Source organism: Leptidea sinapis, chromosome 9 (genome assembly GCF_905404315.1).
Source record: "Leptidea sinapis chromosome 9, ilLepSina1.1, whole genome shotgun sequence".
In the NCBI taxonomy this organism is placed as follows: domain Eukaryota; kingdom Metazoa; phylum Arthropoda; class Insecta; order Lepidoptera; family Pieridae; genus Leptidea; species Leptidea sinapis.
The window spans coordinates 3,833,512-3,856,182 of NC_066273.1; the positions used below are offsets into that span (position 1 = coordinate 3,833,512).

At 33.9% G+C, this 22,671-nt stretch overlaps 2 protein-coding genes across 2 annotated transcripts; one reads left to right on the plus strand and one right to left on the minus strand.

The window, feature by feature from the left end:
• Positions 1 to 1,802: 1,802 nt before the first annotated feature.
• LOC126965961 (glutathione S-transferase C-terminal domain-containing protein homolog) lies at positions 1,803 to 4,061 on the plus strand. The gene has a single exon (XM_050809796.1). It carries the CDS (start codon positions 2,201 to 2,203, stop codon positions 4,004 to 4,006), a length of 1,806 nt encoding a protein of 601 aa, XP_050665753.1. The 5' UTR covers positions 1,803 to 2,200; the 3' UTR covers positions 4,007 to 4,061.
• Positions 4,020 to 21,140, minus strand: LOC126965953 (1,4-alpha-glucan-branching enzyme). The gene is made up of 14 exons (XM_050809776.1): positions 20,973 to 21,140; positions 19,275 to 19,444; positions 17,508 to 17,725; positions 16,984 to 17,128; positions 16,812 to 16,902; positions 16,111 to 16,320; positions 15,631 to 15,702; positions 14,777 to 14,948; positions 13,675 to 13,884; positions 11,273 to 11,444; positions 9,574 to 9,758; positions 8,090 to 8,227; positions 5,689 to 5,802; positions 4,020 to 4,585 (listed from the first exon to the last, which is right to left on the minus strand). The coding sequence occupies exons 1-14, from the start codon at positions 21,083 to 21,085 to the stop codon at positions 4,538 to 4,540; spliced, it is 2,058 nt and encodes a 685-aa protein (XP_050665733.1). The 5' UTR covers positions 21,086 to 21,140; the 3' UTR covers positions 4,020 to 4,537.
• Between the last annotated feature and the right edge of the window lie 1,531 nt (positions 21,141 to 22,671).

The window sequence follows — 22,671 nt, forward strand, 5'->3', positions numbered from 1 at the left end:
CACAGTGCGGTTTTCAAGGAACTTTCTTCACGGGACTTTCGTACAACCAAGCTGTGGAATTAGCTTCCTTTTAGCGATTCCTTAGCGGTGTTTCCAGGACGATGCGACAAGGGTACCTTAAAAAAAAGCGCGTACACGTTTTTAAAGGGCCGGCAGCACTCTTGCGGTTTTTCTGGTATTACAGGAGAATGTGGGTGGTAGTGATTATTTAACATCAGATGACCCGTTCTCTCGTTTGTCCTCTCTTCCATACAAAAAATCAATGAGAAGAGGTAAAAGGTAAAGGAAAGTAACTCCAACAACTTGCGTATATTGCTGTGGTATATATTCAAGGTAAGGAGTTGAGGAAGTGAGTTTAATGAATATGTAATTATTTATTTAGTTTATAGTTTGATTGTTTTTTATTTTAAAAATGGAAAAACTTAAAATAGAATCTTAACGTTGATCTCAACGATAATCATATGTTAATGATCTTCAATAACAGAAAAAAAACAATTGATATGGAAATTGCAATTGAATTGTATTTTCTACATTTATATATTAATATATCGCTTACCACCGAAAATAATATCTAGGAACCATACCACTGCTTATGTTTATCTAGATTTTGACGTGATATTGCGCTTCAACCAATAGCATTGCGTTTCGATGTTTTATATTTCGCGCGTATTTATTGCACTTTTGTATATTTAATATTTATTATTCAGCACAAATTTAATAAAAAAAAAATTATTTAAGATATAATAAATAATTGTCAACTAAATATAAGTTACATGCAATATACCCAATTGATTTCTGTGTTAAATTGTTTCTCGGCCATTTCTGGACGGATTTTAGAAAATTTTGAACTCATAGAAAGCTTGCAAAATTTTCTAGGTTACTGTCGAGACAGAATTTTTACACACGCTGTTTATACTTTCGAGGGTGATTCAACTGCCAGGTTCTTAGTTATTGAATTTGAAAAACAGCACAAGTTTCTCATGTGACCAAATAAGGCACTAATTCCTGATGTTTAAATATGGCGCCAAATTCCAAGTTTCTTTTTAATGTTTTTATTTGGATTAATTTTATTTTGTTTTTGTATACAGACTTAGCTTACCTCGCTTCGCTCAAATATTTTTGCCGCAGCGAAGCGGTATGACGAGCGATTGCGGCATCCTAGTTTATAAAATTAGACGGTTCAAAATGAATATGTCACGAATCGCTCAAAGAAAATATAAATTTATGTACGTATTCACGTAAAACACACGGCCGTGTCTAATATAGTATTATAGTAAGTAACATAAAAAAACAAACAAAATAGCGTGGAGCACTGGCAGAAATGAGTAATAGTCTATATACTACACGGTCAGCTGCTGCGAACTATAGGCGCCGCCCGACCGTCACGCGACATGCAACACACAGACGAAAAAGTTTGAGACGATGTAATTAAAGTTTCACTTAAAAAGAATTGTTGGTTTTATGAAACCACGGTAAAAGTGAAACTTTTTTTCACATTATAGACATTTAACTAAAAAATTTCGAATAATATTCCATTAAGGGTACAAAAATCGCTTTTAAAACTTTGCGCTAAAAATAAACACTGACATACAACATTTACATTAAACACTGACGAAAACAAACAAAATAGGGTGGAGCACTGGCACAAATGAGTAATAGTCTATATACTACATGGTCAGCTGCTGCGAAATATAGGCGCTGCCCGACCGTCACGCGACATGTAACGCCACAGACGAAAAAGTTTGAGACGATGTAATAAAAGTTTCACTTTAAAAGTATCAACGACACAGATTAGTGCTGTGCAGGAGTAGAAGTGTACAGATTTTCCTCCTCGAATTTCGAAATGACTTCGTAGTAGTGTATACTGCATAAGTGCATAGCATTTTTATTAAAACTTTTATGTCATTGACAAGTTTTCAAAACTTTAACCATAAATGTCTAAAATACTAATAGATTTGATTCATCCCGTGCTAAAGAACATTAATTGTTTTTTTTGTTTGATAAGAACATTAACAATAACACATAATATTATTGTGGAGCCACTAAATATTAACTACGTAGTAATTACATCCTCTTTGAGTTGTTTAATAAGTTAATATTGTTCACTTCATTTTAGCATGTCGTGAGTCGTGACCATATTTATGTAGGTTTATGGCAACCGAATGAAACTGAGTCTTAGTGTTAAAAAGTAAAGTTTAAAATGTCCACTAGTGTTTTTATAGGCACGTATAGTACAATTAGTGAATATCAAAAATCTTCAGTCCTCAGTTTTCCATTAGAATCTATTATAACCTATTATGTGTACAAATATTGCAGTTCTGATGATATAAAGTTATACGTTGTTCACAATACTAATAAAGACCATGAAGTAAACATTGAGGTTAAGCTACAAAATGCGACGTTTTTTAACCAGAGAGACCTACCATGGCAAATAATTTCATGTATATATCCAGCAGCTCTTTCAGGAGATACAGTTATTACTGGACTATGTGCAGTGGCTCGTTATATTTGTAAACATAGAAATTCGAAACAAACAAGTTATGAACATGAGGAAGGATTGCTAGGCTTTAGAAAAAGTTGTCTTCAAGCACCTAATGAAGTATCGATATGGACCAAATTCTGTGAAGTTGACATTGTTAAAACTGTGTTAGAAACAATAACGGCACAGAACTTAAAAGAAATTCCTTTAAATCTTGTTAGGTTTGAAAACCATTTAAATAAGCCTGTACGTGTTCACAATGTATATAAATTGGCAAGGGATCTGGACAAAATAACTGTACAAGATAAGAATGAAAATTTAGATAAACAGAGTTCAGAATACTCTAAGGGTAATGAAAATAGAATTCCTAAGCAAAGAAAGTGGAAGTCTAATGCCAATAGAGCTCCAGACTACAATAAATTTACAAAGATCAAAGATCTACCCATACAACATCAATTTGCTGAAGGCCCTTTTCTAACCTTAGCTGATGTACTGTTGATACCATCATATTATATCCTCTTCAAATTACTTGGAAACTGTATCTTTGAAAAATACTTACCACTAACTAATAAATGGTTTGTAAATTTTATAAATATAAAAGAAAATAAAGATTGTTTAAAAAATACACTCAATTCTTTAAATATAGAACCATTGTTGTTTATTGATTTAACTTTACCTTCAATTGATGATGTTAGTATGTACAAATGTGATCCAAAGAGACATAACCCCAAAAAAAGACTATTTACAAAGCCAGGAGACATTGAAAAAGCATTGCAGATATTGACAGATGATTTAGAACTAGAAATGTTTGATAATGAGGCGAGCGAGAGTATTGATTGGGCAGGTATACCTAATGGTGCCAACCCAGCAGCTGGGCATTTACCTGATGAAAGAATAATAAGAAAATCTCAACAACTAGAAAACTTAGCATTATCTGTAACTTCAATGGCCGAGGATAGAAACCTCATTGTTGATTTCTGTAGTGGAAGTGGTCATTTAGGTATATTAATAGCATATTTGCTACCTAATTGCAAAGTTATATTATTAGAAAATAAAGAACAGTCTTTGCTGAGAGCTAGAAACAGAGTTCATGAGATGGGATTGAAGAATGTTTATTTCTTTCAGTGCAATTTAGACTTCTTTATTGGTACATTTGATATAGGTGTTGCTTTACATGCATGTGGTGTTGCAACTGACTTGGTTTTAGATAAATGTTTGAGGGCTAATGCAAAGTTTGTGCTTTGTCCATGTTGTTACGGTTCACTACATGTAACAGATCGTTTGACATATCCTCGAAGCTATAAATTCAGTAATATTGATATTGACCAATATTTGTGTATTGGCCATACAGCTGATCAAACACACAAAGAGCACCCTTTGAGCATAAGAGGCGCAAGATGTATGACAATAATAGATTCTGATCGTGGAAGACTTGCAGAAGAGCATGGATATAAAGTAACTCTGTCTCGTCTAAAACCACTATCCTGCACACCCAAAAACAATTTGCTGATTGGGGTGCCAGCATAAAAGAAAGAAATCATGTGTTTATAGTTTTTTATTTAATAAAAATATGACAAATCAACATTGTTTTATTTTAAAAACAAATACAATAGTTTTTATGGATATATATATTATATGCTCTATTTATAACAGTTTCAAAAATACCAAAATATATATATTACTAAGGACTAAATAATTTCTTCTCACTAAGAGCTGAATAGTTTTGTCTAGTCTTTTTATTAAGAAACTGCTTAAAGATATATGGCACCCTAGTTACATTCTTAAAGTCTGTATAGAAGGAAAAGCATACAATATTAATATATGTATGCAATATATAATGTAAAAATATCTAAGACAATATTATATATATATTCTTAGAATTATTTAATCATTTTGATAGGTTTAGGTTCAACATGCAAAGACCAGGCTTAATAAGTTTAAGGCATTGAGCACAATAATTTGAGAAATCTCTTAGTATGTACAGGTATGATAACATATTAAAGTTGTAAGAATCCAATACACAAAGGAGTAGCTACATTTAGAAACACAGCCTTCTAATCAATCACATTTTGCGTACACAATTGCAGTGCGGCATGGTATATAGATCTGAAAACAATAATATTTATTAATGTAATAAGTATATTGTAAGATTCATTACTTTTACTTATCAGCAGTGCTGGATTAACAATGTCGCAATCACTTCCATCTGAGGCATAATAATACACAGTGTAGGTATAAAAAGGGCTTATAGTAATTGTCTTGCCTACTTAAAACTTGTCTATAAATAACTAAAAAAGTAATCCAAAAAGGCAAATGACACATTTATAATGAAAAGCCATGAAGTACTTAGTATTAAGATTTTATCACTTTAATCTCATAACAAACCAAGGGCCAAGACCTCAACAGAAAATGCTACGGGCTCCACACTTGCTTACCGACACTGGGTATTAGGTACTGAGTATATTTTTTGCCAGCATTATCCTCAACTGACCTATTCAACATAATCTATACCAACAGAATTAGTAGGTAGGTACATAGAAATCTCAAACAATAGGTTACCCGCTATTTGGAGTTGGTTTACCTATAAGTTTTGAGATTATCTACTATGCCTTCCAACAATAAGTGAAGAAGTCGGACAGAATCTTTCGTTACAACTCCAGGACTTATAATATAATATGACAGGTTTGAATAGGTACGCTCTTACGGCCGTTCCCAATTTCAGTCGATCTCCGGCTGTGTCCTAATTGAGATAAAAATCGTAATTATCGTTGACTTTTCTGTCCCAATAAACTTATCGACGTTAACTCACCTTATCCGTACTCGCTGTCTGTCAATGGGAGGACGCATAGCTTACCAGCGATAGAAGTTTGTATGGAAATTGCAATTCACGCGTCCCAATATAAGGCGATAAGAATGACTTATCGGTTATAACGGGACAGCTTCAGATTATTGACAGCTAATTACTGACAGTAGAAGGTAGTAATTTATCTCTATCTGTATATAGTTTATTAATATTATTATAACTCTAGAGAGAAGAAACGGCGCAACGAACGAACACTTCATAAGAAAGTGTTCGTGATAGATGCAACAGAAAACTCTCAAAGTTGGGAGATTACTAGATATGGAATATTCACGCCATCATGTGGCATGACCGCTTCAATTACGTACCGCTTTCAAAAATAGGCTCTGCTAAACTTCTGTTTACTTACTTGGATAGAATCACTTCTATTACCCCACGGCATGTTCTGCGTTAAATGACATTCATTGTTGGGCTCCACACGGCCAAAACCACAGTACTTCTTACTGTCCGTGCATAATATTGCCTGAAATGAAGGAGCTTTTTGTAATATGGAAAATTATTAATATAATATTGTCGTTTTTCATTTAGTACTACATATACCCCCTTATTCATAATGGTCCGCTAACTTTAAACAGCCGCTAAGGAGTGTTTTTTCTCATTCTGACTTAGGTCAATAGAAGAAGACAGAGTGCGAATCAGCAATGCTTTAAGTTAGCAGACTATTATGAATAAGTGGGTTAAAGTTTTATAAGAAAAGATTCAGGCTCTTGAATAAAAGTCTTGGAAAAGTACCTATGTTACACAGATTAACAAATAACGACTATAACGAATTCTTTTCCTTCATTCATGACGATTTCACGATGTTAAAATTTATATAATTAACGTTTTTTTTTTAATGATGAAAGAATAACTTTTGTTGTGCTACCTACTTTGTAGAAGCCTAACATGTTTGGCGATTAGGTTATAGCTACTTGTCCTAAATCAGTCTAATTCTAACACATTTTGATAAATTCTAATACCTAAATAAGAAATTGTATACAAATAAGTACACATTTTCATATATTAGTTAAGAAAGAACAGAATATGCAATAGAATAACCCTTACCTACCGACAGAGCTTTCTAAAAAAACAATAAAACATTTATGAGTAACGTGTAAATTCTTACGAGACAAGTTCCATAAACCTATTGTAGTACACGGACGAGTAAAAAAAGGAGGACTCCGTGTCACCTTACATAACAGTGTAGCACCCAAACAAGCCGATTAATGTATAAATACATAGCCCCACGCACACACTTACACTACTACAGGCCGATAGGCGGCCATTAAGAGAATTGTCATCGTCTGTGACAGATCAGTTTGCGTCTCAATAAAATATTTTAAAAATGCCGTCGTGCGTTGTGAAAAAGTGTTAAAACGTTACTATATAAGTATTTGTGGCCATATATGATTATTTAAGGGAGAAAAAATTGTGTTACTAGTATCCCCCGTAACCGCACACACACTAGCATAACGGTGCTTCACTTGCTGATATCACGGCGCGGAGTCCTTCTTTTTTTACTCGTCCGTGTGCTACTATATACTTCATATTATTAAATTCGCGCTCTTCATTATAAATAAGTACAAAAAATATTAAAGGTACAATAATTTCTTCTACCATAATAGTGATATCAAAAAAATACTTATTATTTCCCGCAAAATAAGAAACATTTCTTGTTCATTTAGGTATAATAACCAGTAGGTAAATTATACCTAGAGGGCACGTCCGCAGCCACAGTTACCACAGCCACAGTTACCACAGCCAATAGGCTGTGTGGACTGTTTCGTTCAATGACCATACCACAGACTATACTAAGCCCACTAGGCCACTATTTTATCATTTATTAATTAGCTAGTACGTACATATTTTATCGATGCAGTAACACTTAAGTTTTATGATGATTAGATAACACATACAAATGCAGCTCGACACGGGTAAATTTTTTTTAACCCCGACGATTACAGATAACACTAGCGACTGAGAGATAATTGTTTAGGATTAAAAATATATTATGTGAATTCTTATAATAAAGACCTACAAAGAATAAACACCAGTGGCTCCTTTGCACAGGATGGCGGCTAGATTATGGGTACCACAACGGCGCCTATTTGCCGTAAAGCAGTAATGTGTAAACATTATTGTGTTTCGGTCTGAAGGGCGCCGTAGCTAGTGAACTAAATAGTTACTGAGCAAATCAGACTTAACATCTTATGTCTCAAGAAGACGATCGCAATTGTAGAGCGGCTCAGAATTTTTGTGTTTTTCGAGAATCCTGAGCGGCACTACATTGTAATGGGTAGGGCGTGTCAATTACCAACAGCTGAACGTCCTACTCGTCTCGTTCCTTATTTTCATAAAAAAATGTAAATTCTTATAATAACGACCTGCGAATACCTCGGATAGCATATTATCACCCTTAGCTTGTGAATATTTAAAATTACTAGAAATAAAATTAATATTCCGGGCGATCAAGTGCTAACAGCGGACCAAGCTTGAACATCGATGATAAATCGATTATAAAATTAATAAGATAATCCTAGAAAAGTATTATGTATATATATATATAATGAAAATGATCTTTGTTTGAGGGTCAATCATGCCTAAACCACTAATCGTATCCGTAAATTTATCCTAGATGGTTTATGGCTTCTTATTTTTTTTATTGTATTTGTAATAAGATGAATAAAATTTAATTTATTTCCTTTTGAAATTCACCCAGCGAAGCGGGCGGGAACGGATAATAGGTACTTAATAAACATCATTCATTTCACCTGATACTTGCCGGGCACATCAACACCCACTCTGTAGTCTGTGAAGCTTTGGTTCGGATGGAAGTTGAACACAAACAGAAGGCCTGCCCGCTCGAAAGCTATCACCTTGTCACCGTCGTGTTTGCACGACACGAAGCCCTTAAAGCAAGCAAAGGAATGACACATGCTGAAACGACGCAATGTATTTAATTTTATCTACACCCATGCTTTAAATCCTCTATAAAAGATTCTGAAACAGTTAGCTTACTGCTAACATTAAAAAAGGCAGTCCTAGTAACCATTACATCATCCAAACGAGTGTTGTAAGGTTGTACTGAATTTCATTACAACACTCGTTGATGTAATGGTTATTAGGACATTGGGTGATTCATATTATGGGTGTAGATAAAGTCTTGTATGCAACTGTTGATAATTAATTTGGTATTAAAATACGCATGTGATACTATTATATCACACGAGGCGAAGACGCGTTCGTATAAATCCACATTTGTGTTTTTATACCCCAATATTGTTTTTATTAGACAACAGTTGCATAAATAACTATTAACGAGTGTGTATGTCGAGGTGAGAAGGGTATCTATTGCTCTCTTACTTTCGCCGTTGTTGGTCTATCTAAATAAACATTATTATCACATGGACTTTAAAATTGTACCTTGTAATGATTAAACTTAGTCCACTCTAAGACTGAAATCTGTACTTAGACTCTACTTCCATAAAACTTAGCTAAGTGTGATAGTCAAATTCAAATATTTTTATTCAGAATAGGATGTTACTCACTTATTAATAGTCGAGAAAAGAAAGATTTCCAAAGAGAATGCCTCAGATCTGTGAAGAATAGGGCAACAAACACAGCGGGCTTTTTTTTACACCAAAAAATATGTTTATAAAGTAGGTAATATTGTACAATTAAACTTATTATTTAATAGCCTGAGGGCGATAAAATGCATACGTAACGATTGCATTGGGCTGTATTAGCTTAAGTTCAGCATAATTTCAGATGTCAAATGACTATAGAAACCAAATCAAATATTATGCTAGCTTATACTCAGCTAAGTTTATCGTAAGTAAAGTCTGAGAAAAGTCTAAGTACGCTGTATAGATTTTTTTTATGGAAAAGGAGGACAAACCAGAGTATGGGTCACCTGGTGTTAAGTGATCACCACCGCCTACATTCTCTCTGCAACACCAGGGGAATCACAAGAGCGTTGCCAGCCTTTAAGGAAGGTGTACGCGCTTTTTTTGAAGGTATGTCGTATCGTCCCGGAAACACCGCATAAGGAAGTTCATTCCACAGCTTTGTAATACGTGGAAGAAAGCTCCTTGAAAACCGCACTGTGGAGGACCTCCACACATCCAGGTGGTGGGGATGATATCCTAACTTGTGGCGTGTCGTACGAAGGTGAAATTCGGCGGCTCCCAGCCTAAGAGAGTCATGAGTGTATTCTTTTGCAAGTTGAATCTATTCCAGTAAAATATTCACTTACTGGGTTTGATCGAAGCCAGCCATATTTATTCTCAAGGGTTTGCATATCTCTATCAAAATCGTTGAGGAATCTATATTTGAGCAGCGCGTCGTCGACCAAGTTCCATTGTCGTCTCGCGTAGTGGTACGACGAGTTGTTGCCGGCACGAGGGAAGTCAAGCCACTCGGGGTGACCGAATTCATTACCTGAATGTTAAAAAGGTATTAATCTTAGATCATTTATACGTCTAAATAGACTATGACAGCTGTGAAAACGTCGAAAAATTTAAGTTTAGAGCTAACCTCTATTTTGAGCAATGCACACACAACTAACTAATAAAGTAAAAATAGCATTCAAAAAGAATATCATAGGTTATTTCCTATATGTGACATACTACCGATAGAAAAGAATGTCGAATATTTAATAGGCATAGAATACTACAATAGTATAAAGAGACTCTGCTTAATAAATACAATACTAGAAGGGTTTGGGAACAAAAGCTAATTAATAATAAAATATCAAATTATTACAGTAAACGTATAGATAGATATACGGTACCCTACGTATTTAATAAGATAGACATATTAAGGCAGACCCCTAAGATAAAGATAGGATTACTTAAGAAAAAGTTTAAAAATGTATTATTAGATAATATTAGGTAAAAAGTATTTATCTACAACCAGGCTTTAAATCCTCTATTAAAGATTCTGAAACAGTTAGCTAATTACCAACATTAAAACACCCAATGTCGTAAGAACCATTACATCATCCAAACGAGTGTTGTAATGTTGTACTGAATTTCATAACAACACTCCTTGGTTTTGTTTTCGATCCCTGCATGCGCAAAGAGTTTCAACAAACAGCCACATTCTTATTGCTCGATGAGTGGTATCTGTATGAATTTCAAAATAAGAACATTTTCGTTTACGCGCGTTCCACACTACCAGAACGTGGCGCGCCGTCAAAAAAAAGTAGGTTATTAGAAACTCCGCCATTTTTCTTGAAAAAATGAGCGATTCAAGTTTTGACAGCACACTGCCCGATATTTTAAACGCTGTAAAAGAACATAATATTCAAGTGAATTTTATAAATACTACTAAAATAAATAATTCATTAGTTTATTTGTATATAATCAGTAATGGATGATATTAGGTTACTACTAGGACTGACTGTTTTAATGTTAGCAGTAAGCTAACTGTTTCAGAATCTTTTAGAGGATTCATATTCTGGGTGTAGATAAAGTCTTGTATGCAACTGTTGATAATTAGGTATTAAAACACTCATGTGATACTATTATCACACTCGGCTTCGCCTCGTGTGATAAACCCACATTCGAGTTTTAATATCCCTTATTACACAACAGTTGCATAAATAACTAAGAAAGGACTACATGACGTCAATCATTAATATAGTTATTCGCAGTTTAATTTATAATACTTTAATTAAAGAACCATTTTATGCTATGTTTGTATACCATTAGGCTAGTAGTAGGTTACGTATGAAATTAATGAGCGCATCTCCCCGATAAACGTAACGTTTGGCCAGTAAATAATATAAGTTAAATGTAAGTAGATATATGTAAATAAAAAAATAAAATAAAAACATAGAGTCATACAAATCGCGAGTGTAAGACGCACACTAAAGTAATAAACCTGTCCTGTTTTCATGGGTCGTCTAGCATCAAGAGGCTCTATCTAGACGTATAATTTATCTAACTCACCGATAAAGTTCAGGTAAGCTTCTCCGCCAAGTGCGTGAGTGATGAGACGTATCATGCAGTGCAGAGCCATGCCGCGCTCGATCACAGGGTTGGAGTCACTCAACGTGCTCATGTGGGTGTACATCTCTTTGTCCATCAACCAGAACGCTATGGTCTTATCTCCCACCAGGGCCTGTAACCAGGGGCGTGAATTGTTTTTCCGGTGCTTCGGTGTCCTTTAGAATTCTTTTTGATGTCATTTCTAATAACTACTAGATACTACTAACGCTTCGGAAACAAATGGCGCTCTGAGAGAGAAGAAGCGGCGCAAGAAACTCTCCCAGCATTCTTTTTTTGCGCTCTTTTCAATAAAAATATACAATATTGTACAATCATTTCTATCGCTATAAAATAATCACAATCTAGTCCCAGGCTGTCCGATCATTTAGATATTCAGCAGTGGATTAATAGGATTTACGACAGAGCCATTTTTTTTTATAAAACATTTAAATTTATTTATAGATAATGCCTGAACAGTGGCTGGGACTTTATTATAGAAGTGTATACATTTACCCTTAAAGCTATTATGTATATTATGAAGCCTACTAGAATTAGTTACAAGCAAACCCTTATTTCTAAGAAGATCTTACTAGTCACGCATATATTTTAAAATTGATTAGTTAATAAGGATATAAATCCCATGCTTTTTCTATAAAAAATTGTTTGAAACGCAAGTTGCATTAAATAATATATTATCTACACAAATAAAATATGAAATCAAAACTTTATGAATGATGCGAGAACGAACCCACGACCTCTCGCGTTCCGTGCGAGTGCTCTGCCAACTGAGCTAACCGTTCGAGTGACGTATCGTCATAAAATCTTGTATGCTTTGTTCAACTCTCAGGTTGTGGCTTCATCTACAGGATTACTTTACAGTTGATAACCTGCTCAACCCCAGTATTTGCACATTAGGAAATTGACTTGAGATGTCGCTCTTGTAGATCTAAACAATTTGTTATGCTTTTAAAGTGATAACCCTCACTTCTAGGATTAATACACACATCAAATTTCAAATTAAAACGTAATGAACGATGTGGGACTCGAACCCACAACCTCTCGCGTTCCGTGCGAGTGCTGTTCTAACTGATATAACCGTTTGAGTGACGTATCTTCATAAAATCTTGTATGCTTTGTTCAACGCTCAGGTTGTGGTTTCGTCTACAGGATCTAACTTACAGTTGATAACCTGCTCAACCCCTTCACGACTAGGATTAATACACAAATAAAAAGAAAACAAAATTTTACTTTTTAATAATACTATCTACGACACTACCGTTGGTTTTTAGCGCAAGGAAATCTTACTGAGTGGGTCATCTTTAAATGTTTGATCATAGAATAATGGTAATAAATTTAATTTAATAGGGCTAGGCTTATTCATTTAGATTGTTAGTAATGTAGGCAGTGTATAATTACATATATGTTATGTAGACAACATCTTAATAGATTTCATTGTATTCATACAAATTGAAATGAATTTATTTCGGAAGAAAACTCTACCACACATTAAATAAGTTAATAAAAACAAAAATTAGCTTTATCTTAAATACAAAAGCAAAAAGAAAAAAAAAACAATACAAAATGATCTGTGTGGCACTGGTCTTCCAAAATTGGAATCTACTCAGTTACAGTGTCCATACTCTATTGAGCACATAACTGATGTTCATGCAGAGTTGTAGAAGTATTGGGACATGTGAAGTCCGTAGAATAATATATATGACTAGCTGACCTGGCAGCATTCGTAATTCCTCAATCGATAAATAAAAGAACTAAACTTTTGTATAAAATAAACTTAAAACAAACAAAAGGAATCCTTTTTTAAGTGTTATTTACCCGTGTTTTAAGGAAGTTTATTTTATACCTCCTGAGAAAGTTATAAAGATATAAAAATTCTAATTTGATTAAATGAATATTATACTATTATTTTTATTTGATTTCTGAACGACACATCAAAGGAAAATCAAAACTGTTGTTTTTATTTAATTCCGAGTATTTTCATATTTATTCAACCTTTTAAACCTTCTCTGGACTTCCACAAATAATTCAAGACCAAAATAAGCCAAACCGGTCCAGCCTTTCTCGAGTTTTATTGAGAGTAACGAACAGCAATTAATTTTTTTTATATATAGATTACTCAAAACATGTCCCCTCTTTAGGTGATCCTGCCAAATGAGATACTTGATGGGCTGGTCTGCGTTCTGTTGAGATCGAGTTCTTGAAGTAATTACACTTTTGAAAACTCCTGTATGATAAGGGCAGCGCAGGATCGTCGTGGAGATCTTTAGGGAAAGCATTTGTCCAGCAGTGGACGTCTTCCGACTGATGATGATGAATCCTACAAGTATATATAAAACTATATCTACCTGATCATGGCTTTCAGCGTAGGCAACAGTTCCCTCCATCCACCGTCTGTTGGTGAGTGTGTGGACGATGTGTCCCATCTTCCAGTCTTCGTCTCGCTCCTCTTTCAGCAGTTTTATCCACATATCAGGTATCGCCATGCCCAGGCGGTAGTCGAACCCAGTCCCACCTTCGTTGACGGGCCGGCATGAAGCAGGCATACCAGATACATCCTTGAACAATTTTCGATTATGAAGAAGCGCCAAATGGTATGGAAACTTTGGTTAAATAACATAAGTAACACCTACTTAAATTAAAAAAAAGGGCTTATTGTTTGGGATTTTAGTTATTTATATTGAAGCGTCGATGGTGCAAAATGTTGAACTGTTGACTCTCACCACTACGCCCCAGTTCGATCCTCGCCCGCCATGTACTAATGTGTTTTCGGTTTTCAAGTTCATATATGCGCATATTCGACGATTTATAAGCATTGGCTCTAGTGATTTTTCTGATTTTACGAGAGAGTATGAGCTGCGCAACCCCATATCGGTATCCTGATGGTATCAGCAGAAAACTATAATTTGCGTTCTTATTTATATACAGATAACTGTATGAGTATAAACTCATGCTAAATATATCTAATTAAAGTACAACAGTATATTAACAGTAACCATAATTTTACGCCCTCGTTTATTAACAAAAGCGAAATACTTACCTAACACCAAAATTAACATAATCCGAGGTTAGTTGAGATACAAAGGTGATTGTAAAATACATGATTAGGTATCATGTTATAAAATAATTATAACACAAATTTGGTTCCGTCCACATATGTTAGAAAAAGCGTACATCCAGTTATTGCATCATAAACTTTATTTGCACAGATACTTTGGGTTTTTCCAAACCAATACGACTTAGGGACCTTCATTGGATGGCATGGATCACACTCCCAACTTAAAGGCACCAACGCATCTCTTAACTGCTTATTTATAAAAAAAAAGTATTTATCGCAATCAAGAAGGAAGGAAGAGGTACCAGGAAGATTGTATGGAAAACGTGGTCCATCATCTCTTCCAAACCTCTAGGAGACGATTGTATGATGATGAAATAACATTTACATCTTACCTCAGCTATAGTAATGGCGCGTTGATCGTTATTGTGCACTATTTCGTTAGCTAACATGAGATAAACGAGCGCTTCTGTGTCCACGTTGAGACCATAGTATTCATCGTAATGTCCCGAGAACCCTTCACCGATGCCACGGCTGTGGTACAACATAGATGTCACACCGTCGAATCTAATTAAGAAATGATAATCACTTTAATGTAAAGTAATTATTTTAAATAAATTGCAATATTTACTTAATAAATTAAGAATAAACAACACTAAATAATAGGTAAAGAGTGATAAAATCTTTTGGTACAAATTAAATTTGTATAATTAATCCAGCAAATATACAAATGATTCAAGTTTTCTTTAGTGCCAAAATCACGAGATGGGCACGAGACTCAACTTGAGTTGACAGACAAGAGATTTTGGCAAGACAACACGTCCTGAGGATGCCTCGTGTAGAGGGGAAACACGTGTGGAATTGTTTTTAAAAACAAATATTGGCGGAATTAACACTAAAGAAAACTTGAATCATTTGTATAATTATGGATTTCCGCAAAGTAACGCCTAATGCAATAAATTTTCCTAATCCAGCAAAAACTATGGTTGAGAGTTTCACTTGAGGTTGAGAAAAAACAATAAAATCAATAGCAATCATAAATTTTCGACCAGAAGAGATTTAATTTTTAAGGGTAAGAAAGTTCTGGTACATTTATCATACAAATATTTATAGAAAAGAATATATAAGAAAGTTTACTGACGCTTCTATTATTATTTAATAATCTGATATATTTTAATACTTTTTTTCATTAAATCAAAATGTCTTCATTTAACACTTAAATGAATTATAATATTAAAACTGTCTGTACCTGAAACCGTCGAACTGATACTCCTCTTGATACCATCGTAAATTTGACAGTAAAAATCTTAACACCTCCGTTCTGAAAATATTATAACCGCTGTTTCATAAATTTACTACAGTTATTATTAGGTTATGGTGTGGGAATATATTTATTATTCCTGCCACTCCAATTCCTCCAGAAACCTTAGCAACCTCCTCTCCTTCCTAAGACCTTCCGGGAGTGTGTTTGGGGTGCCAAGATGTTGAGCCCGGTAAGTTGCTACACCTGAACAATGCAATGAGTACATGCGCAGCTTCCTTCACCACCATACAAGCCCTGCACAGGATGGTGTCAGTTATGCCTATATTAAATATATGTTTATTAAAAAGACCATGCCCAGTTAGGGCCGTTTTTAATATTAAGTTATCGCAACTCTGTTTGTAGGCTTGAAAAACAATCTGAATCCAAAAAAATAAGACAGTCATTAAGCTTGGTAAAATTACTTACTCCGAGTAGTTGAATAGTCTACTGTCCCACAGAGAATGTGTTCCTCGCGGTCCATCGTGGAAGAAGCATGACGTTGTGCCATCGAATTCGTTGAGACCATCCAAAGTGTTCTTAGATGCGTGGGAGTGTACAATATCTAGGAGTACGTATATACCCATTTCATGAGCTTTGTCAACCAGCGCTTTTAACTCACAAGGGGTACCGTAACGACTAAAAAGACAAGAAAATTATTTTGTAATATTTCTTCAACATAATACGTATTTGCTACTGCAAAACATCAATACCTAACTATAGCTACCAAAACGTAGCATTGCAGTGCACCTGTCTGTAAATCTTTTTCGAAGATTTTCATATGCTCATGGTTTACTAGGCTTGTTGGCGAAGCAAGTTTAAATTTTAATTTTATTATACGTCAAATAAAAACAGATTTCTTATAAATTAATAGAAAAAGGCAAGCAATAAAAAATAAAACTGAAGCAGGAAACTAGACCGTTAATGTTGCATTTTCTTTGTTCATTAACATGGGAAGTACTTTCATTTGAGAACAACACTAGTTACCCGGAGATGCAATGAATTCTGTTATAGTAAATAAAACAATCAAGCAGCTTAAGCAAAATAATACGATATCATATTGACCTACTCTGAGAACAGTCAATGAAATGTTCTTTGTCTCTCTAAGAATAATGTAAAAATATACCAACCTGCTCGCAGCAAAGAAACTGGTCACTTGATAACCAAAAGATGCATAATACGCGTGTTCCATAATAGCCATGAGTTGAATTGTATTGTATCCTAAAAAAAAACAATGCGCTTTAGTAATACAATCGTTAAGTGCCTCCACAGTTAATGCCGTAATAAAGTCATATAAGTTACCTAAATCTTTTATTCTCGGTAATACATTATCTTTAAATTCTGTGTATGTCCCGACGCGCCCTTCTGAAGTTGCAATCCCAACGTGGCATTCATAAATGCGGGGAGAAGCTGGCTTTTCAACTTTCTTGTTTTTAAAAACATATTTCTGCAACGTTATAATGAATGTCCTCAAATATTGTAAACTATTGGCACCCTACATGCATTATAATCCAAAAAAAAACATTAAAGGTTGTGGGGTTTTGAACGTAAACTTTCCGCTGAGACACACTTGGTGGTTTCGTAAGTTGTTATTGATTTGGAAGATCATGCTTTCGAGATTAAGTAGGTGCAGGTCTGAGCGGAGAACGCAATATTCCGAATACCTCCATCGCTGAATGATTTCTTGTTTTATTCACCACGAGCAGTGGCAGACTTTGATGAGTTTTGTAATGTAGATAGATAGTTAAACGCTCTTTTTAGTGAATTTTTAGTGTTTGATTTGACTACTTTCTTAAAAATAAATAAGTTAATAATTTTTTACTTACATTATCCGGCTTATAAATGAATTGTTGGTATGTGAACCCTTCAAAAGGCTTGACATAACTGGCCCATGGCGACACTCTATACAAATGGTCGTTGACAATAATTTGCACGCGAGTTTGATGCTTCATTGGGCAAGAGCCATCAGCATTTGCTGGAATGTATAACTCCCATTTGCCGTACTCCAGCTTTTTGAACGGATGACTCTTAGAATTCCATCCATCTGAAAAAAGATTATAAATATAATATTGTCGTACCAAACGAATAAAACTATTTTTTAACTTGATCTATAAACGTGGAGATATGAGGCAAAAAACATACAAAAAGAAAACATTGAAATGCAACTACGAAAGTAGACTGTGTCTACGAAGACTGAAGAGGGAGGTAGGGAGTTCAATGAGGGAACGATATGAAAGCGAATTGCTGAAGAGGCATGCTATCTACAAAGGAAGGGAAAGGGAAGCGCTGAAGTAAATATAATTAAGCATTTAGATAAAACGTTATATACTATATATGTATAAGTAATACATATATTAGTGACATCGTTCAGCTTAATTTTGATAGTATATATAAGTAAAAAATTCTTTATTTAGCAGCAAAGGATTGCAAAACAAAATTATCGATGAACTATACACGGTCCCGATAATTGGTTCATTTTACGCATCTATGTCGCCGTAGTTTGTAATGTGGATCGGCATTTCATGTCTAAACTACAGATTCTATTTGGATTAAATTTAGTATGGACACAGTTTGGGGTGAAGATGAAATGTCCAAATTAAGAAGAAGAATAGATGCCGGCTTAGGGTAGACTAAGGGCTGCGGCTCTAGGCAAAACAATTCAAGACACGGTATGGCTCCTTGATCGTAGGATCAAAACAAAAGCGCTCTAAAAACTCAAGCTCAAAGTATAGTAACAAAATTCCATACAGACAAGGTCGCTGACAAAATCGTTGTAACCAATGAACCATTATTCTTACTAAAATGTACAGACTTTCATTAAAATGGCACTGTAAGTGAAAAGCATCAGCGGAAAACCTGTCCAAATTTTTTTCAGAAACTCATAGTTTCTAGGTACAAATGATAATATCAATTAAATGTGGGATTTTAGCTTCGATGGAAAGATATTCTTTAGATTAGACTAACACTGAAAGCGCAATTCGTCAAAACTTCCTTTTCGACAGCCAAAACACGTACAGATAAATTCTTCCAAAACCAATGAAAAAGAAAAGAATTTAACAGTTAATTAAACATAATATATTTCTGGTCAATTATTATTATTCCAAAAGAACATCCAGAAATGTAGCCTTCCAGCCTTTTTGAATCTAGCAACTTGTAAAAATTGCTTTAATTTATCTCGAAAAGAGCTGTTACCATTTGGATGAAAATAAAAAACACGGATGTTTTTGATACTATTATTATATGAAACACTTCATTTAAGCTACAAAACTGTCATCTACTTCAGTACGGTCGTCTTTTGCACTCAGGTAACAATACCTACGTTCACACCTTTGAATTTGTACATGGCGAAGTTTAGGGCTACTGAAACCACAACCTTTTTTAAGAACTGGATCCACACACTCATGTTAGAGTTAGCAGTATTCAAAATATATACTTTGCTTTGTTTAGTAACACCTTTAAATTTCGTTTATTTCAAAGATTACACATACATTTTTTAGTGGTTGAGACTTCCCAGTAAGTTGTCTTAAGACACTTGTATTGGGACCTTTAATAGAGATATGTAGGACATTGAATTAATGATAGGGAACGCTTACTAAAGTCGCCCTGTAGATGCAAGGAATGTGCCCCAGGTGCCCATTCTCGCCAAATCACGGAGCCGTCAGCACCAAATTGAGGACCGTAGTAATTGTAAGCGGAAGTGAAACCACTGATTCCACCTTCCCACTTCTCCATTTTATCCCATATGTCTTTGAAGCAGGCATATCTAGAAACGAAGTTTCAAAATTAATTCCAATACTGGAGTCTTCAAAACATTTGAACTAATTTCTAAATTAAACAAAATAATATGTCGATATATGAAATAAAATTTTGCGGTTTTTCCAGTGGGGCTAAAGTACGCTTAACTCATGTTATGTTATACAAACCATCTTTTGTTGACTGTACCTACTCGTCGTCGAACACGCGGCCAATAGTGCAGAATAATTTACTATACTTGAAACACGTGATAATACTATCTTTGTTGACATAGGTCATAGTTATTGCATTCTACTCGACCTATTTATATATACTTAATTATTAATAATCGCACTGGCCCCACCGCTTATGAACTCATGCACTAATTTATTAATAATTAGGTACGCTGCAAATAAGTAATTCGGTAGGCTTTCATTATGTCATTCGACAACTACTGTACCTACCTACATAGTACATACCTACCTACTTATTAAAATAATAAGTGACAGCGAACCCTTCAACAATTCGGGATAGGTCCTACAATAAATTTAGTCCTAATATTAATTACTTTAACTATGCCTATACTTAATTGATTTAAAATTGGTTGCATACTTACTTTCACTTTATGATATAAATAAGTAGGTATGTCATAAATTTCATCAATGTGTCACACCTTTCTATTCCATGGTATAGGACAATATCTAGGTAGGCTAAAGATCTTTACATAGCTTAGGTTATAGGCGATTGCAAAATGTAGTAAAGTGCTTACCTAAGTACCTACGGACACATCTAGATGGGTAGGTTCTTTATTTATTTATAGGTACCTACAATTTGATCTAAGGAAACTTGTGCAAAAAAATAATGTGATCTATCTACCTATAGATGATGGCTAAATTTTTATGATTTTAGGTCTTCCGATTCTAAAATACCTAATTCTCTTGTAATATAGGTAAGTTATAATTGTTAAAGTACCTAACTAATTATGTGCCACAAAATTATATTTTTATCTACCTACTCTAATTCGAAAAAATCAGCTTTGAGAAATGCAGTCTACACTTTTTGTAGTTGTTATATTAGTCGCCATAATTACAAAGTATAGATTTATGACTTTTAAATCTGAAAGTTAAAAGCGAAAAATATTATTTACAAATCTTTGCACTTGAAATTGACCCTTTGACATTGAAATGTCAGCTTTAGATAAGAAGTAGTACAAATATTGTACAATTTAGCATTAAAGCCGCTTCAAAAACTTCGACACCGCTTTCCTTTATAAATTTTAACAAAAGTATTAGTATTGGCACGAGTATAAATCAAATATTTTTGGAAACCTAATGCAAATAATATATACAAAATAATAGCTTTATATAATAAAAAAAATTGTAGAACAAACTCTTATCTCTTTGAAAACTAGAATAAAGCGCTGTAACGCTTGTATATTCATAAAAGTATCAACATAACCTAAAATCTACAATCATATTTTATAACACATTCGTAGCTGATTTTACGTTATAATATTACATTTTTAATTTAAAAACACATTCGAAAGTAGATCAACTTACCGGCGACGTATTTCTCTCTCGTATGGCTTCAGGTAACCATCTCGTTCAATTAATTTATCGATGTTAGGCACAGGAACGTCCATCGGGTCCATTGCTGAATAATTACCTCCCATTCTATAGGTATAGATTTTATTATTATATTTATGTGCGGTGAATAGTCTATGCAATTATTGTTGTTTACCGGCGTGTCTATGCTTTAACACTGTTTTCCAGCATGTGTGTCAGTTAAGTAATGATAGACGAAACTTTATTTTACTGATAACTGGTGACAAAAGGTTAAATCAGATTTATTTAGGTATAAACTGTTCACCTTTCATGAGTGAAATATAAATGTTCTGACAAATAATAATATAAGATAAGAAGATAAATGGGAAGAATTAAATTTATGAATGAAAACGACTACCTACATGCATATAATATTTTTATGTACCACCTTCTAAAGTTCCATTTCTAGGTTTACATTTTTTTTTCGAATATTGGCATAAAGTTGGCTAATTAAGATCATGAGACTTCTTTCAAATGCATTGCGATTCGTATAGAAATCAGTCAATCAGAAACATAAGCTACTTACTAAGTTGATATGTCAATTTTATGCTAAGTAAAAGCATGAATTTGTTTTGGTGTAAACTATTAAATACATATAGTACTAGTGGCCCTATCATAATCAACCTTATATTATTTACAGGGATGTGCATTGGTATTCTAGCAACATAGGAACTGTAGGTCTAACTAGTTGTAGTTGAGCCTCGGGATTGTTTAACATAAGCTACTTACTAAGTTGATATGTCAATTTTATGCTAAGTAAAAGCATGAATTTGTTTTGGTGTAAACTATTAAATACATATAGTACTAGTGGCCCTATCATAATCAACCTTATATTATTTACAGGGATGTGCATTGGTATTCTAGCAACATAGGAACTGTAGGTCTAACTAGTTGTAGTTGAGCCTCGGGATTGTTTAACATAGGTATTTAGGAAAATTTATGAGTTTAGAAGTTTGGTTATAAAATAACAGAACCTAATTAAACTAAATTAACTTTAACACTACATTTAACATAATATGAATAACTAAAATAAACTAAAACTAAAATAACTGAAAATATAATTCACATTATATTTTCTCTGTTGAAAATTTACTCTTTGTATTTTAAATTATTACTTACCAGAAAATGCATGACATAATTTTACTACTTAATAACACATGTTTATGGAAAGAAAAATAATTGTCTTTTTCTACTGTAATATAGTATTGCGCTTGACAAAGTACAAAAAATTAATTTTTGGAGTGTTGTGTGTACTTTGAGTTTGTGTGTGAGACTTTCTCAACACCCGCATAGTTCTTCAAATTCATTTTAGTGCTCCAGGTGAGCACAAGTGATCACTTAGAGTGACCAATAATCTCTTATGTCCTCCTTTAAATTAATTATGATTTGTTAATTATAACTTTCAAGAATTAATAATTTATGTATGATCTGTTAACAAATTAATCACATAATCATGTCTTACACACAACTTAACATATTTGTATGCTATTTTACATTTTTATTTATTATTTTTTTGACGACCTGTATAGCCGAGTGGTTAGCAATCCTACCTACAAAGCTAGAGGTCCCAGGTTCGAATCCCGGTAGGTGCAAGCATTTATATGATGAATATGGATGTTTGTTTCCGAGTCATGGATGTTTAAAAGTATTTATG

What these genes read in the sequence shown, in the direction of transcription:
- LOC126965953 (XM_050809776.1), bottom strand. Translation starts at nt 21,085, where the DNA reads ATGGGAGGTAATTATTCAGCAATGGACCCGATGGACGTTCCTGTGCCT. An exon ending in GAGAGAGAAATACGTCGCCG is followed by an intron (nt 19,445 to 20,972) that starts GTAAGTTGATCT and finishes CTTCGTTTCTAG; the next exon opens with ATATGCCTGCTTCAAAGACA. An exon ending in ACCGAGAATAAAAGATTTAG is followed by an intron (nt 16,903 to 16,983) that starts GTAACTTATATG and finishes GTTTTTTTTTAG; the next exon opens with GATACAATACAATTCAACTC.
- LOC126965961 (XM_050809796.1), top strand. Translation starts at nt 2,201, where the DNA reads ATGTCCACTAGTGTTTTTATAGGCACGTATAGTACAATTAGTGAATAT.